General features: G+C 41.5%; 1 protein-coding gene across 8 annotated transcripts in view; it reads left to right on the top strand.

Annotated features, from left to right (window-relative positions):
- Nucleotides 1-18,488, top strand: part of DGKI (diacylglycerol kinase iota) — a 447,606-nt gene that overhangs the window by 138,933 nt on the left and 290,185 nt on the right. For all 8 annotated transcript variants that reach the window (XM_078438897.1, XM_078438893.1, XM_078438899.1 and 5 more), the window contains exon 2: nucleotides 11,720-11,828. In XM_078438897.1, coding sequence (XP_078295023.1) covers nucleotides 11,720-11,828 — 109 coding nt within the window. The remainder of the gene's footprint in view (nucleotides 1-11,719; nucleotides 11,829-18,488) is intronic.

Raw genomic sequence — 18,488 nt, 5'->3', positions numbered from 1 at the left:
GACTCTGCCACCCTCAGATACAGCCTTCGCTCTCTACCTAGCACTCAGAGATACAGCTGAGAGCCAAGTAGATCTCAGAGAGGATTTAGTAGAGTTGCAAATGTGACTAAAAGATTTGAAAAATAAGAAATATCAGAACGGATTGATGTGCCTCAGCTTCTTTTGTCTGCCAAAGAGAAGGCTAAGATTTGGATTCGTTTTATACTAATTCTGGTTTACTGCACCAAGACCACCATTTGCCTATTCTCTGGTTTCACGGTGCCTTGATACCCCTTTTCTCCTGTACCACTGGCTCTCGGTTTCTTTAGCTTTATTGTAGGTTTTGAGATTAGATAGTGGTTTGCTCCCTAATCCTACCTTTAACCACTTGCTTTATTAAAGTCTCTTCATTGGAACAACCTGAGGTGAATTCTTTTTTTTTTCTTTTTTCCTGCCAAGACCCTTCCCCCACTGATACAAGTTAGCAATGTCTTCTTAATATCTAGGTATGTTTTTGGGTCTCTCTGTAAACCTAACCATTATGCCTCAGGCTGACCTCAAGGTAGGTAGTTAGGTCTCTGCTTGTGACCCTGAGAACCCACACATACCTCATCTGTGTTTACGATATTTTGGATTGTGCCTTAGGAAAATTATTTTAACTACTTTGAATGTCATTTGACTCTATTCCTTTGGGTCATGCAAGTTTTTGCATTTTTATGAGTCCCTTTTGAGAACGCAGATACCCTTATGAGGAACATATCCTAAACTGCCTTCAGTTGACAAAACTGTGTTGAGTGATCTGTTCAGTAATACCACCAGCCAAGCAGGATTGTGGTTGAGGCAGCACACGTGCCAGGGCTATGGAAATCGAAGGAGCTGGGGAATGGTGTGCTAGACGGAAATGGAGAGTGAGGCTCTTAACATTAAACTTTTCCTGTCGCTAGTTTTACTGGGAAGAACCCGATGGAAATCCAAATCCTTTCGCCTAAAATTTCTGTGAATTCCCAGAGGGCTTATGTTCTTAAGGTTATTTCTGTTCTCAGGCTCATGCTTTTTCTAAATTTGTTCAATTTCGGATTATCTTTCTATTCCAGTAGGCAATGTCTATTTTGTATTCATTGACCTAGATGTAAAATTCAGCCGCTTCAATTTCCACATTCATAAAACTCCACTGCCTTTAAGGCAAGGAGTAGACTTCCCTGAAGATTTAGGTGCAGGTGGGAAATATGGAGGAGGAGACAAAGAAAGCATTTCCATCACAGCGTATAACAACTTCCAATTGCACATCAGACAGTATTCTTAAGATGTCCTTCAGCCACGCTGACACCAGGACATCTCACTGGCCGTTTCAGTCCACTGCACACCCACGCCTTGTGCTGTGTCTGGATCCTTCTCTTCTCTCTCTCTCCCTTTCAGAGAGAATGCAGAGTGATGGTCTTTGGAGCCAGACATCTGGGCTCCAGTCTTGGCCTTATTACTTATTAGCTGTACGGCTTATATAAGTTATTCAAACTGTGTAATGTCGGTTTTTCCATTAGCAAAATGGGCATGATAAAATTACCCGTTTCGTAAGTGTGTCATGAGTATTAGAAGCGTGTAATGGAGGCTGTGTTTTGCTGCCCACATGTCTTCTCGGGACCAAAGTGCTCATCTTTCCAGCTTCTAGGAGCATTGGCTCCCAGTGGTCTACAGCTGTACCCCTTCTCAGGCATGGCCCCTATGTAAGAGAATCTCTTACCGGTGGCTACTCTCTCCCAAGGGGCTGCCCATCCAAAGACTGGTGGGTGTGGACTTGTAAGATCTCATCTCTGCCTGAAATTAGAACAACTCTGAGGGGCCATTCCAGCTCCAGAACCTCATGTTCCATCACCTGCAGCCTCTGTGGCAATTGTATCATGGTTCAACTTCTCACTTTGCTGGTTCTGCTTCCCTCACAAACTCTCCCCACATACTTTCCAGTAACCCTGAACACTCCTGGCTGAGAATCTTTTCCAACCTAAGAGAAAAGAGTTAAAATTGTGGAAATTGAAGGAGGTAGGAACAGATTATTATTATTATTATTATTATTATTATTATTATTGTCTGGAGAGTAAGATAATTTATCTTAGGAGCCTTTCTAGAATATTCCAGACATATATAGAGATACACAAGGTGTACAATATAGTGGTTCAACACTTCCATACATCATCCTGTGCTCATCACAACAGGTGCCTTCCTAAATCCCCCTGTACCCCCTCCCCACCTCCTTTCTGGTAACCATTTAACCCATTACCCCTACCCAGCTACTTTCTGGTAACCATCAGTTCTCTATAGTTAAGAGTCTGTTTCTTGGTTTGCCCCCCCCCCCACCCTTTTTTCCTCTTTGCTCGTTTGTTTTATTTAACAGTCTTTTTAGGTATTTCTTTTCTGACTATCATAAGCTGCAATTTCTTAGACACACTTTTGATTTTGCATTTATCTTCATTGCTGGCTACCTCCTTAATGAGTTAAATAAAACTTTGTCAGGGGGTGCCTGGGTGGCTCAGTTGGTTAAGCGTCCAACTTCAGCTCATGATAACAGTGTTTTTAAGTTCGAGCCCCACGTAGAGCTCTGTGCAGACAGCTCAGAGCCTGGAGCCTGCTTTGGATTCTGTGTCTCCCTCTCTCTCTCTGCGTCTCCCCTGCTCATGCTCTGTATCTGTCTCCTTCAAAAATAAACAGACATTAAAAAAATTTAAAAAAATTCATCAGATGCTTAGTATTTATAGGAGAATGTTGTCCTTAACAGTGGCTTTTCATAGGAATGCGTATCTGTTTATTATTAGTTTCTGAAGGGTAGCACTATGATAGGAAGGTACCTAAAGTTCCATGGGGACAATTGGAAAAGGGAACTCAACATTTTGAAGTTAGCCAAACCCTATCATACTATATCCAAACTTTGGGTCTAGTTTTGAAGTATGTGTATTTGCCAGTATGTGTATTTGAAGTATGTGTATTTGCTGTAATGAAGTAACACATTAAGTGGCTTAAACAACAGAAATTTAGGGGCATCTGGGTGTCTCAGTTGGTTGAGCATCTGACTCTTGGTTTCGGCTCAGGTCATGATCTCAAGGTTCGTTGGTTCGAGCCCTGTGTCAGGCTTTGCACTTAACAGTGTGGAGCCTGCTCAGGATTCTCTGTCTCTCCCTTTCTCTCTCTACCTCTCCCCCGATCAAGCATGTGCTTTCTCTCTCTTTCTCTCTCTCTCTCAAAATAAATAAATAAATAAACTTTAAGAATACCCCAGAAATATATTGTCACACAGTTTGGAGACTACAAGTCTGAGATGAAGGTCCTGGCAGAGTTGGTTCGTTCTGGGGTCTGTGACGAAGAATCTGTTTGGGACCTCTCTCCCTGAGCTGCTGCTGGTTGGCTGGCAACCTTGGTCTTCCTTGGCTTGTAGACACATCACCCTGGTCTCTGTCGTCATCTTTACATGGTTTTCTCACCGTGTGAGTGTCTGTGTCCACATTTCCCCTTTTTATAAAGGCATCAGTCGTATTGGATTAGGACCCACCCTAATGGCCTCATTTTAACTTGAGGTCTGCAAATAAGGTCATGGTTCACCCCATAACAGTATGATTACTTTTTTTCCATGCACAGGTTTACTTTTTTCCCTCAACTGATACCTTCAGAAGAATGCCATTAACTGCTGATGAATCCCAGTTGAGAAATCTCTCTCCCTGTTTGAAAATCAGGTTTATTAAAAAAAAATGAGGTTTATTGCCACATCTCATGACAAGTCCATGCTGGCATTGCCTTAGGAATGTAGTTACGATGAATTAGGCTTGGGAAATAAATCCTGTTTAATAGATGAGTTCCCAGGTTCTCAGGGGCATTTAGCAACCAGTGTGCTTTACAGATTCAATCACACACAAAAATGCCTTTTTTGGCATTGCATTCATTTACATGAAGATAATTAAATAAATAATTTTAATGGCATTTAAAAAATATGTTGGTAAATTCGTCTTAGGGGAAAGTGTGGTGCTTTTTAATTTTGCACTGGGCAGGTAGGCAAGTTGTGGGGGAAGAACGATTCCTTTGGCAAACGTGGAATTATTTACCATGACTAGAAGAAGAGCCTTCTGTTTAAATAACCCCTTCGAACTGCCTGACACATAATGGAAGCTTGTTAAATGTTTATTGAATGAACAGAAGTGTCCGGGGAACTTGGAATATTTGAGAGGAATCAAGTAAAAAGCACATATTTATTCAGAGATTTACTATCTACCTAGCTTTGGCTAGATGCTGTGGGGCTGCCAGTATGTGTGAGAATAATAATAGCAGTGACTATTTTTTGTGCTTACTATGTGCCAAGCATCCTGCACACTGCTTTTTTTTTTTTTTTAATTCAAGTTAGCTAACATACAGTGTAGTGTTGATTTCAGGAGTAGAATGTAGTGATTCATCACTTATATATAACACCCAGTGCTCATCCCAACAGGTGCCCTCCTTAATGCCCATCCCCCATTTAGCCCATCCCCCCCACCCCCCAACCTCCCCTCCAGCAACCCTTAGTTTGTTCTCTGTATTTAAGAGTCTCTTACGGTTTCCTTCCTCTCTGTTTTTCTTATTTTTCCTTTTCTTTCTGCTATGTGCCAAGCATCCTGCATACTGCTTTTTAAAACTATCTCAGCTACTCCCTGAGTTGGGTAATACTGTTTTTATTGTACATAAAAGGATGCCAAGGCTAAGACAGTTCAAGCAATTTGACTACATAGCTGGTGATTGGTAAGGTAAAGTGTGCTCTTAATCTGTACACTTGAATCCTCCCAGACCGGCCTCTTTCTAGGAGAAGCTTATGTTCTTGTGGAGATGGGACATTTATAAGTGAGGCAATTGGCAATTTGGCATAGTAAGAGCCTAGCTGTCTTGTAAGTCTCTTTTGCTATGTAGTGTGTGCTATCAAAATTTCGTAAAAGTATGAGCTGTGTCGTAGTTAAGTATGTACAATGTGGATTTAGATGCCTGGATCCATAATTTTTTTAATGTTTATTTATTTTTGAGAGAGAGGGAGAGAGAGTGCATGCGAGCAGGGGAGGGACAGAGGCGGGGGGGGGGGGTGGTGGGTACAGAGGATCCAAAGCAGGCTCTTCACTGTCAGCAGTGAGCCCAGTGCGGGGCTTGAACCCACAAACCATGAAATCACCACCTGAGCCAAGTTGCTCAACCGACTGAGCCACCCAGGCACCCCTAGACGCCTGGATTCAAATTCCACTGGGACTTCTTTCTATCTGTGTGATTTGGGACATACAGCTTAACAATTCTGTACTATCATTTTTATTTTAATTATAAAATAGGGCATAATAAAACTACCTCCCTCAGTGTTGTGAGGAGTACGTAAGATATGTAAAATGGTTCTGTACCTGGCAAAATGTATTTCCTGCTAGAATATAAGCTTCACAAAGGCAGCGATTTATGTCTGTTTTATTCATTCATGCATCTTACACATTTAGAATAGTGCTTGGTTATAAAACAGACATTCAGTAAATACGTTGTTGGATGAATGAATATATTTCAATGTGTAAATGCCAGGGCTTAGTCACATTTGCAGACATAATGAAGTACTCACATGCTTGCACATTTATGTAGAACAGTGTTTCTCAGCCCAGGATACTCATTAGAACTACCTGGAAGGCTTTTAAATAGAGTGATGTTAAGCTCCACCACAGGCAAAGGTTGAACACCACTCTTGGAGAATCACCCTGAAAATAACTGCTATAAACATAAAGTGATACAGGCATACTGTATTGAAGATTCAATACCAGAAGCAATTTTTTAAAATGGCTTAGAACCTTTAGGAAACGAAAGAGAACCTCTGTTTCAATAGTAATTATGTTCTTGAAAACTTCAATGCACATTAAAATTGTCAAAAACTACTTTGAGTTCATATGTAATATGGATTGGGATTTAGGCTCAAATAATTACAAAAGGTTTGCTTCCCTAAGTAAATCTCTGGTGGGATACTTGGAGTTTGTGTGGGGTTTGGGACAATTTTCTTTTTATCATGTGGACTATCCTTAACATTGCAGGCAGCTTGTGTAAATCAACCAAGAAGCACTGTGGGCTGCTTTGAATATAAACAAAGTTAGTGCCAAAATAGCATATGGAAAAAAGCACACCAACACATACACAATGATTAAGATCCCTCTTGAGGCATTTGGGGGAATTAAACCAAGGTACAGAGTACCTTTTTAGACAGCTGCTGCCTTTTCTAAAACGAAGAGATGAGTTCACCAGTTTCTAATGTGTCAGTTGCTTATCTCAGGAGACTTCCTGGCTACGGGAACCTCCAAATTCTCTGGTGCTTCTTTGCTCAGCAGGAAGGGGGCCTCATGCTGTTCTATTCATAGAATCTCCCAGAAAGGGAGTGGGCAAGATGGGGATGGATTGAATATGGGAGCCATATAAACTTGGAATCAGAGTGGAACCAGAGCCAGTTGAGAGAAAATTGCAAAATGGATAATTAGAGGCTGTCCCGGCTGAATACCCACCTACATGTTTTCCTGTAAATTTTTAAAAATTCTCTTCATGAAGAGCCTGTGCTGCATGTTTCTTTCAATGAATACATTACAAAAATATTAACACTCTCCTATGCCCTTTACAAATGTTATACCATTAGGGTTTTATTTTACGTTGATCACAAAGCCTTTTTGAGGTCTCTTAGGCTTCTTAACCCTGAGTTCTACCTCTTCTGCCTTTTTCTTTCAAGAGCAGCTTTGAAGGATTTCTGGCCCTCTCCAGAAAGTAGATCACTGAAACGCACAGCCTGGGATATAATTCAAATCTTCCTAATCAGATTTCTCAATCCCTGATCTAATCAGCAAGCTGTTTTGCTTAGCTTTTTGGTCAAGTTCATTCATTAACTCAGAAAGCATTTATTGAATATATGCTGGGTCTACCCCTGGGCTAGAATGTAATAAGATTAGTAGATGAATTGAGCCCTGTCCTTTAGGAGTTTGTAGTCTTATTGAATGAAGTAAAGGAAATAATAGAATGCTATTTAAAATGTATGATGGCTTTTATACTTTAAATATGTTAGAGGTCTTTCACGGCAGGTAATTGACATTAACTGTGACTTTGTGCGCCTGAAACTGCGTTATAGAATATTTTCTTTTCGTATCTATTTCACAGTTAATATTGCAGTTTTCCTTTTCAAAGATTCTTTTGCCATTATAGTCATCCCAACAAAGTGTTGTTGCAAAATTAATAGGAAGGATTGCTGGCATTTCACTGTTTCACTGACTGTAGGCTTGGGAGGATTCTGGGCAGAAGGAAAGAATAAGTTGAAACCCCATTGATTTTTTTACTGGAGCATATTGTAACATAGAACCCCTGCCATTTCAACACGCCCCAAACGCTACCCCTCTGAAATGTCATTTTCTACAACCAGGACGAACCCACACAGAAAAATAACTTACACTAATTTTATTTGAGGTCTGATAAATGATGAAATTGTTTTTGTATTTTGGAACAAAATGTATATACCTACATGAGCTATTAGAGAAAAGGATTTTCTCACGTGGTTGTTGAGAAATATGGAGAAAGCTACAATCAGAAGTTACTTCCTACTCTGGTTTGGTACCTACGGATATTTTCCCTGTTCTTCTTATGTGATATCCTCTTGTAAGGCCCATTTACAGTTAGGAACTTGGAGCCACTTTGATATTTCCTACTTATTTTCCTTCTACTAAGTGTTTATCTGTGTCATAGATACACAGTTTTCCTCTATTAATGTTACGGAAAACCAACCTTAAATTTGCATCCACAGTGAGGAATAGATAACCAGCAAAAGCCCTTATTTAATCGTTTCTCTTCACAGGCTGGGGAAGAGTGTCACTTTGGCTGTGATTTCACTGCAGGGCTTAGTCGGGTTGAAGGTTTGGATGTCTTCTTACTGCCACGTTGCTCTTCAAGAGACGCGTGCCTCCCTTGCACCCTGATTTAGTTACTTCAGCAGTTTGCCCTCCTGTCTGTTCTAATCAGGAACGTAGGTTTTGGTGGTCAGTCAGTCTGCAACTTCTGGTGAGTTGGACTCATTTGTCCTGTGGTTTCTACTGTGCGAGGAGAATTTTATTCCCTTTCTTCTTTTTTATTCCGATCCCAGCTCTGGGACTGTTCGTGAAAAGATGAAAGACTTGTATTTTTCTCATTTACCCAAGATTTAAGAATTCTTCAGCTCTTCCAAGGCCTTGAGCATCGGCACCGTTTATTTTTTGTTAGAACACTTAAATTTAGGTTATGTGTTAAGGAATCCAAGGTGGAACTTGTAATTTCTGACTCCGCAGAGATCTCATTTTCTTGGGACGAAAGCTGTGACTTAGGATCACGTACCAGCTCCTTCAAAGCCAGAGAAAAGTCCTAAAGAAAAATGTTGCAGAAGTTCCTTGAACCCAGGTGGAGAAAAATGCATGGGCCATGAAGGAGCACAGTATAAGAATCTTGAGTGTTCTTCTCCTATTGCTTGGTGGAATGGAAAATACTTCGGGGTGAAGGGCTGAGATATTGTGATTTATGAGAAATATATATCTAGCCATCTGAATGACCAGATATATATTTCTCATATGAATTTGGTCTTCATCCATGGATCTCTGCTCACAACTCCTGGAACCTGTGATAAGGGTGAAAAAGGTATTTTTTGTTGTGTTAACGAAGGTGACTTTGTACCCCACTCAAGGGTGGGGGGCTGTTTGCCAGGAGGACCAATCTTGTGATGAGAGGGTTGGAACTTTCAGTCCTCTGGGGAGGGAAGAGGGGCCAAAGGTTGAATCAATTGCCACTGGCCAGTGTTTTAATGAATCATGCCTATACAATGAAGCCTCCATCAAAACCCAAAAGGATGGGGTTCAGAGAGCTTTTGGCTTGGCGAGCATGTGTGTGGAGGTGTGAGAGAGGCCCCTTGAGAGGACACTGAAGCTCTGCACCCCTCCCTCATACTTCACCCTCTGTATCTCTTCATCTGAATGTTGATACCTATCCTTTATCATATCCTTTAATAAACGGGTAACTGTTAAGCATTCCCATAAGTTCTGTGAGCTACTTTAACAAATTAATCAAACCTAAGGAGGACATCATTGGACCCTCCAATCTGTAGCTGGTTGGCCAGAAGCCTCACAGCCTGGGGCTTGAGACTGGCATCTGAAGTGGGGGATGGGTGCAGTCCTGTAGGCCTGAACTCTGAACCTGTGGAATCTGATGCTAGCTCTGGGTAGATAGTGTCAGAATTGTGTTGAATTCTTGGGCACCCTGCTGGTGTCTGAGAATCGCTTGATGTTGGGGGAACCCCAACCACTCCTGCTCCCTACCCTCAACCTATGTGCCATTTTTGGAATTAGCTCTGGGAACTCAAAAAAGTTGGTGTCAGTGAAGAGGCCAAAATTGATGTTAATTATTTGCCTTGATGAAAGGGAGGAAAGGGAATATTGTGTCATCAGAGGGTTTCATTAAAGGTCTACATACTTGTAATGACTCTTTGGGGGGTTCCATAAAGCAACTACATTGTGTGCTATCCAGGTGGAGCTTCTGAAAGTAGGCTATAGGCAAGCTTCATGTGATGACTTCCGACTACTAAAACCGTTTACGTTCTTTCTAAGACTTCCTGTGTGGGAATATAAGAGAGGGGGAAAAAGGGCTAGGCACTTGCTGAGCTCTTAGACATACTTGGCCATTTATCAGTGTCTGCAAGATCTTAGATTCTTTTGTTGATTCTACCAAGCCTTTCGTTGGATTTTGAGGCTACTGTTTGTCTTGGTCAACTACAAATTCCATTTCTGGGTGGAGTTTGCAGAGATCAGTGAACAGAAAAGAGATATCATCTGCTTCTAGATTCCAACAGAGCTTTTACATTTTGCTCTTATTCCTCTCCCCTTCCCAGGCAAGTTCCTTTCCCTCCACTGGCTCCATCATTATGGGATTCACTGTACATTGGGCCATCACTGCCTTCCTTTTCCCCATCTCCCCATCTGTAGCCTTGTTCCTCTGTATAGAGAGATGGGTAAAGGAGTCTGAGGATCCGGGGCTCCCTGGGGACCCCATGTGTCTGCAGGTCCAGTGTCCAAGATGGCAGATTCTTACTACAGTGTTCACGTCCTGTGAGATAGGATGCTGAGAGCTAATGGGGGTAAAGTGCGTAATGAAGTTGCTGATGCTTTTCTTTAGGGCTTCCCCCTCAATGGGCCTGGGTAAGTTAGTGCTCCCCCACCTACACAAATGTACTTGCTCTTGTCAACCTAAATAAAGAGGTAAACCAAGGCAAGCTTGAATTACCAGAAATTGAATTTATTTGGGAATAGGAGAGAAGTTGCAACTCAGGATATGAAAACTGTAGCAGGCTACAGGTGAGTCCTTTAACAGTTTGGAGTAGGCTATTTTTATGGCCAGGAGTGCAAAGAGCAGGGAGTCTAGCCTGAGTCCGAGCAGCAAGTTCATTGGCTTGAGGATGGGGAGACAATCTTGGTGTTTGTTCATTGGTTGAGGGATAGGTTTCCAGTCTTCAGCGAATCAGTCTCTTAAGTTCTAAGTTCAACTTGCCTGAGGGAAATTCATTTCATACCCTCTTTAGATTAAAGCCCTTCCACACTCCAATAGAGCAATTTGAAAACTTGAGCTCACAGAAGGAAGCACATGGGCAGCATGTGTGAATGCAGATTCCTGGGCCTCACCCGTAGACCTATTCAAGGCTCAGCTGCAGGATCACAAGACCCACCTGATTCTAGTTCAGGTAATTCTTAAAGCACATGTAGACACTCCAGTAAAGGGAAAACTCTCCTTTCCAGGAAGCCACTTAGTTGATTCGTGAATCAGCACTTATATTTCAGCTTGAGACCCTTGTCTGGCATTTTTCATGGAGCTGTTCAGAAACTTAACCTACATTGTTAATGATGATACCACAAGATCTTGCCACTTTCTTCCTTTCTCTTGCTGTTTGCATTCTCTCCACCAGGCTCTAATCTACCCTCCCTTCCCTTCACCCTAAAGCTAAAACAACTCCTCTTATTTCTTATCTTTGAAGACCAAGGTCAGGGCTGACTTTCTCAACCTCTCCTGATTTATTCCCTCCTTTCTGACCTGCACTCTGTTATGTTCCATTCAACAAACCTAATCTAAGCAACATATTTTGATTTTATTGTTCCGTGGGCCTTGGTGAGACACTGGTCTTTCAGCGTGTGCCATTTCTTGCCAGATACAAATCAGTCTTTTCCCATTCTGAATCTCAAGCTATCTGCAGAAGTCCTCTGCAAGGATGAGGGAGGATGTTCTTAAGAGGAGCAAGGCTGAATTTGGAGCCGTGACCAACTTGGAGAGCACTTTGTTGGGAAATGGAGGAATTTCAATAGAAGACCCCCGAGTCTGCTTTTGTTGCCGTTAGTCTCTGGCAGCTTTAAAATTGTCCAAGTATTGTGACCATCCAAGCCCTAGGTCTTTTTCTGTAAACGGAGAGACCTGCATTCTGCCTTCTACCCTGAATAGGGGCATCTAGAAATTCCATTTCTGGTCCTGAAGCAACATTGCCCCCCAAATGGTCCCCTCAATCTCCCTGTCTTTTGAGACTTGCCACCCAGTATCTTCACCATACACTTTAGAGACATAGACTCCAATACATTTGCAAAGGCTTTTGCATGCAGAAGACTAACTCAGACGTTGTTTTTACTCCAGGGGAAATTTTTAGCTCTGTTTACCTTCTGATGTTGGTTTTTCTTTGTGTTTTTTCTTCTGGCTGCAGGAAAGCAATCTCCCGGGCAGGCCTGCAGCACCTGGCTCCTGCACATCCCCTCAGCCTTCCTGTGGCAAATGGTCCAGCGAAGGAGCCCAGAGCGACTCTGGACTGGAGTGTAGGTGTTGGCTTTTTCATCTAAACATAATTCAATTGCATGTGTGTCTTTCTCATTCTTAGGATCCCTATGGCTACAAAGCAAGACTTAATAATTTTCAGTATTGCTCACTGATCAATCTTCAGATACCTAGGCCAGAGCTCCATTCTCAAACTCCCGGCAACATAGTTCCTTTATATGAAATCAGATGTGTTTCAGACTAAAATAAAAACTTCATGAATCATTTGAAGCGTTACTGCCTGGGTTTGCAGCTGTGCGATGAAAAGTACCTCTGTGCACATGCTTTATTGGTTCTTGCCAAGTTGATGATGAATAGAGCGTCCCCTTAGCAACATCCTGGAATCTAAGCTTGATTTCCTCAGATCAAGCTACCTTCTTTTCTTTTTTGGTGCTTTTTTTCCCCCCTGACAAAAGATGACTTCACTTTATGTTTTAGGCACTTCATGCCCTCCTGTCTGATATGCTTCTTCCCCTAACACAAAGGTAGATTGGTCTTGTAAAAGTGGTTTGGGTATAGTAGCCAATTTTAACCAAAAACGCATCCACAGAAACTATTACCTTGAGCTGAAGATTGCATTCTGAAATTCTTAAGCTAGTTAGAATACATTTATTGAGGGTGTTCAGTGACTCAAGTTCTTGGTGAAAACATCTATAACTGTGGCCTGAAAGGCTTTGTCTCTTCCTGAAGGAATGAGTATAGGGAACAGCGTGAAGGTGGAGGAGGGCTGCCCTGAAATTCTTCCAGTCTGGTCTTGATGGTGATTTTTGTTTAGCATTTTTCAGTTGAGTTGAACAATGGGGATAATTCACGTTCTCCCATATGAAAGCGCATGGCGGGATGGGGGAAAGGAGAAGAGTTGTTTTTCATTCATTTAATTTTTTATTTTTAGCCCATATGTCATGATTTAACGTCCTTTTATATTAAAACAATTCTTTGTCTCTCCCAAGAACACACTTACTGACATTCTTATTTTACATTCTGGGCACATGCCAATGTAGGCTGCCTACATTCATGAAGTACTAGGCAGAAGACTGGACTTAATTGAGATGCAGCTTCTTCCTTGATACAGCCCTGAGAATGCTCCAGTATCACCTGTGCGTGCTGAATGGGCACTCAGGAAGAATGCTCCTTTCCTGGAATTTCCCTTTATTCTAGGAAAATTACTTAATAAACTCTTAAACCATGAGAGAGTATAGAATTTATTGGTACCAGTGTTTACATAATTAAAAAGAATTAAATGTGTAAACAAGCAGGTGAAGAAGATCAAAGAACAACATTTCCTGGACTAATGATGAGAATGTTATGAATCAGGGACCCAAGTCAGTTAGTTTCACATTCATGATACCCAGTCTTCTGACCTAAAGTAGCAGGACCCTATGGGGGGCAAGATTCTAATGAGGGAGAGTTTAAATCATTTAGATGGCAAAAGTCATTAAATCCTTTTGCCCCTTGTGTGACATCACTGAAGTCACTGATCTCTTTCGGCCTCAGCATCCTCATCTACAGATAGGGACAATTGTGGCCCCTCCCCGAGGGGGACTTCCTGGTGTTATTAGGATCAGATGTGGAAGTAAGTGTGCAAGTTCTTTGTAAACTGTGCAGCCTGCAGATTTATTTAATCAGAAAAGAAAATAATCAACGAATTCATTAATTCATCACCCAGTTGAGCCCCTGCTTTGTGCCAGGGCCTCTGTTGCTTCCTGGGGATTCTGAGGTGAGGAAAATGGGGTTTCTGCCTTCCAGAAGCTTAGGATGCAGTCAGCAGAGAAGAAAGCAACAGCAAAAATACCTAGAATAGAGGAGCCCAGCATCAGGGAGTGTCAGGAAGGATGCTCCATCCTTATTTGATGGTGGAAATAGTTACCAGAAAAGGCTTTTAAAAAGAAGTGTCCTGCTTGAGCCGAAGCTTGGCAAGAAGGTATTATTTTCTGATTCCTGTAGAGATGTATGCACTCTAATATTTCATCAAAATGGTATTTTGGGCTAGTGGTAGGAGGCTGCACTACACAGCGGGGGAAGAGAGAGTAGGAACTAAGTTCTTTCTTCCTCTGTCCCCTTTGATTGTGGGTGCCCTGTCATGGCGCCCTGGTGAAATCATGGCATGGCAGGAAACACTTTGGGGATGTTTAACAACGGAGAGAGCACTGAAATCCTCCTCTTTAGACACTCCATCTGAGGGCATATTTGAAGATCTGACATGTAAGGAGCTGGAAAGATGTTGACTCTGAAAAAAATTAATGAACTATGGGCTGTTATTGCTATTAGCGAACAGAAGCCAAACAGTGACCAACACTACAATTCCTTGTTATGATCATGAAGAACATTTTTCTCAGAAGGGAGGAAGAAGCAGGTTGTTAAAAACATTTTAGACACCTTTATTTTTTTTTTAATTTTTTTTTGTGCTAAGACTTGCCCTTGCTTCACAGTTTTTGGCTTTTCCTAACAAATATGCTTTTCACCAGTTTCATTTAGGTCACCGTAGTTTGCTGTTCTGTTCAAGTTGCTGAGCCAGGATTTTCTTTGTTCTGCTGAAAGTGGAAGCCCGGGCCACTGGCTTGACCAGTCCTGCCATTCCCCCATCCCAAGCCCTGCCTGGCTCCCTGTGGAAAAGCGGCATGACCGTCTGTTCCCTCTACCAGCCCACTTTTCTGGACTAAAGTCATTGAAAGGATCAATTTTCACTTATTCACTCTTACTATTCACTGAACTCTGCTTTTGACTTGGAGCCTTGTACGAGTCTCCCAAATGAGGAGGCAGGTTTAGGGGGACCAGGGTCATCTCAAAGTCCTGTAGGACCATGACCCCCTGACTTAGGTCAACTCCCCTCTCTGCATGTCACCAGTCAGAAAACAGATACAGAAGTTGTTCGTGGAGCATCGGAAGATGCAAGACAAATCAGGCTGAATTAAAGCTGGAATTAAAAGTTTAGTCCCTATGTTTCCTACCTGTTCTAGAATCCCAAAGGGGTCCTTGTTTTGACTCTGATATATGTGCCAAAGTCTTTCAAAGAGGCACAGCTCTTTCCTAAAGATTTTTTGTGCAAAGGGCTTTGAAGAGCAGCCTGCTTGTGGGGGTGCCTGAGACGCAGGAGGGCACTGGCTTGGTGAGCCCAGACCATAGGCACCTGTGCATTTCGGCCAGGTGTATACTGTTGCAGGAGTCAGTTTTACGTGTTAGGTACACAAACTTAATAGTTTCTGTCAAGTATTCATGTTCTCATTTCCCTGCTCAGTGATACATGCTATCTCTCTCTTATTTTTAGCTGTTCCTCAAGGTCCTAAAACTTCTCTCTTGCTGTGATTTGCTCAAATAGTTATTATGACGTCTAGGATTCCCTGTCTCACATGATCTCATTTTCTCGGTGACCCTTCATCAACATTCACTCCTGCCGCCTGAGCACGAGCCTGCCCCTCCACGCGTGTCTGGGATAGAAGCCTGAACGTTGATGTGCGGGGAGTAGTCGTGTCTTCAGAATGGCGCCCCAGCCTCCGGTTGACAACAGTAGACACGTGGAAATTGCTGTTTCCTGTAGAGATTTCCTCTGGCTCTCTGCCAGGTCATGCTCATCTTTTCAGCTGAACTAATTCTGTTTATTTTATTCACTTTTTGCTTTGTTTCCTCACAATATCTCTACATGCGGTGCATTGTCTTATAAATCTTAGAACCAAATTGGTGGTATTTAGTCGCTTTTTAAATTCTAGGTCCTCAGTTTGATTTCAGGCTCCTTGAAGGGAGGGGCAATGTTTTCTGCTTAGATTTTCTTCTTCACAGTGGAGAGGATGGCCTCGTGGGCCTACCCGCTGTCTGGCTACTGATGCTAGGGGACAAATTGATTGTAGCTTTTCCGTTAGTCAGTGAGAAGGGGATATTTCACCGGGAGTTGAACGGCACTCAGATAATCTCCAGTTCCTTGAAAGGCTTGGTAAGCAAGAGTCCATAGCCTGCTTGAAAAACAAATACATTTATGCTATTTGAATCTTTTAAAATTTCCTTCCTAGTATGGTGCATTGTGTTAAGTTTTAAAGCACAGCAGTGGTCCGATCTCATTCCTCCCAACTACCCCTCTTTCACCTTCACGGTGACAACCTGCAGGGGCTGCTCCCGTGGACACCATGCCATGTGTGTCAGCGAAGCCACTTTTGGGGGAAAATAAGCTAAATTGCCAGAAAGGGAGTAATGTTCAAAAAGGCAAAAAAAAAAAAAAAAAAAAAAAAAAAAAATCTCATCTCCATGGCTGGAATCCAAGTTTCTGGTTTAGAGTGAGTGAGCCCCTTTAGAAGTGTGTCTGTTGCATAGATAATGTGTGTCTTCTCTTAAATGTCACATGCCTTTTCCACAGTGGAGACTTAATTTGGATTTAAGAGATTTCTTCCTTGTTTTCAGTGGTATAGCAGGGAGCATAGGAGATCGGCCTTACTCTGTCTCTGCTGTTGTATAATTTGCTTTTGCCCATTACACTGCCTAAAACAACTTTCAAAGCAATGGTGGAAAAGCCACCCAGATCTTTCTTAAAGGGCATGTTGGTTTTAACATCGATTTTAATTTCAGTTCGTTTTTTTTTTTCCTTCCTCTTTTGAAAATTTCCTCCAGTTCTGAGGGCTATGGAAAATAGCTTCAACACAAACAAAGCCAGGTTCTAAATCCAGACCACATTTTCTTTCCTCTAGTTGATGATGCTAAGAAAAGAAGTGCTTTCTCCTAGGCAGGTAGAAACATAACATAGTTATACACCACCTCACCATTTGGTTCAGGGACAAGATTAGGGAAACAGAGTCTTTGTGCGAGATTGGTTTAAACTGGGTTATGAAACTAGGTCATCTTATCTTTAGAAACCTTGAATGAAGAGCCAGGAGGAGCCAGGTGAGTATGTGTGCGTGCGTGTGTTCTCATTTCAGTCTTATTTCAGGTGGCACGTCCTAACAGTCCTGTGCCGTCAGGCTTCAGCTCTTGTACCTTCAGGTTTGGGTGTTGTCCCTGAGAGGGACTCTCACCTCAGTGTTTTTCCCACTCCTAGCCCCATTTCAAACACTGTTAAGTCAGGTTAATCAAGGTGTCAGATGGCTGAGAGGTCATGAGGAGCTAACGACCTATAAATTTTTCCTATAAATCAGTGGAGGTCTTGCCCCTGGTCAACCCTGTTAGTAGTGGGACAGACATAGCTTCATGCTATGATCTCATGCACCTGCACTAGTCCTTTATTTCCCCAAATTGTGAGAATTTTAAATTCAGTCACGCTGGCTCCTGGGGGATATCATAGAATCCTATAATCTCACAGGACACTGAGAAACATCCAAGTCTAAATTTCTGCCTCTAAGTAAGTGCTTATCTAAACTAACACTGCCCAAAAGAAACGTATGTGAGCCATAAAGTAATTCTAAATTTTTAGTAGCCACATTTAAAGAATTTTTTAAAAATTTTTTAAAAATCAAAAATGTTAGTACCATATTTTGTTTAAGCAAATAAATCAAAAATATTACCATCTCAATATGTAATCAGTACAAAAATTATCAGCGAGATGGTTTGCATTCTTTTTTTTTCACAGTGAGTAAAGTCTGCTGTGAATTTTACACTGATGGCACATCTCAGTTAGTGTTAACCACATTTCAAGTTTTCAATAGCCATATGCTTATTGGGCAGCACGGATCTAAACCATCTTAGACAACTTCTACCTATTATTATCTTGGAGATTTTTAGGGAGAGATAGTCCAGATTTCTTTTCCTTTCTGAATTTGTAAGGACATTTACATGAGATATGTATTTATAACTTTCTTATTATTTCAAAATATTTTTATAAGCAAATGCTTTCCTTTTGTGTAGATTATTTTCTTCTAGTGTCAGTATACTCTATCTGTATTATTCATAGTCTGTAAACTCCTCCATATCAATACATACATTTTTATCTTTTTACCTATAACCATTACTAGGACTTCAGTAGAACTTGAGACCAAGGAATCATATATGTATGTATAAATCTATTTCTGTATCTACCTAGATGAATCTCTACTCTTAGGTAGTTAGATCTGTCTTTATATACAGATCAATCTGTATGTATGTATATCATGAAATTTGTCTCAGCACTCACAAATACAGAAGAAATATTATGTTCATTTAGAAATGGTCGAGAGCTATTTATTTTTTTCTGTCTGGCACAGATGGATTCTCTGAGTTGCATATTGTTTGAGATGGTATTTCAAGGTGGTTGTGTAGAGGAGAAGGAAAGAGGATCCTGGGTGAGGAGAATGGACTAAACAAAAAACATGGCACAAAAGAAGGAAGATATGGCTATATTTAGAGAAAAAAGAAGAATAAAGAAAGTATACAAAGATGAATACATGGAAGGTTAAGGGTAGATTGGGGTCATCAATGGAAGGTCTAGTATGTGAGATTAAATTCGGATTTCATTTTATAAATAACAGGGCATATTTAAGCCTCCTGAGCAAGAGAGAGAGGCATAATCATAGTTATGTTCTAGAGGAATTAATTCTGCAGCAGTGTAAAATATCAGGGAGAATGTCAGAATTACGAGTTCAGAGCAGAAGAAACTAGGACTCAGATTAGACATGCTCTTCAGTACATGATAAGTAGCTGGGGGGCGGGGGTACAGGTAGATAATGAAAGGAAATCCAGACAAAAATATGAGGCCTGTATTAGTTGAGGTA

This window comes from Panthera onca, chromosome A2 (genome assembly GCF_046562875.1).
Source record: "Panthera onca isolate mPanOnc1 chromosome A2, mPanOnc1 haplotype 2, whole genome shotgun sequence".
Classification (NCBI taxonomy): Eukaryota; Metazoa; Chordata; class Mammalia; order Carnivora; family Felidae; genus Panthera; species Panthera onca.
The sequence above is the reverse complement of the archived record's forward strand: the minus strand, read 5'-3'. Positions and strand labels throughout refer to the sequence as shown.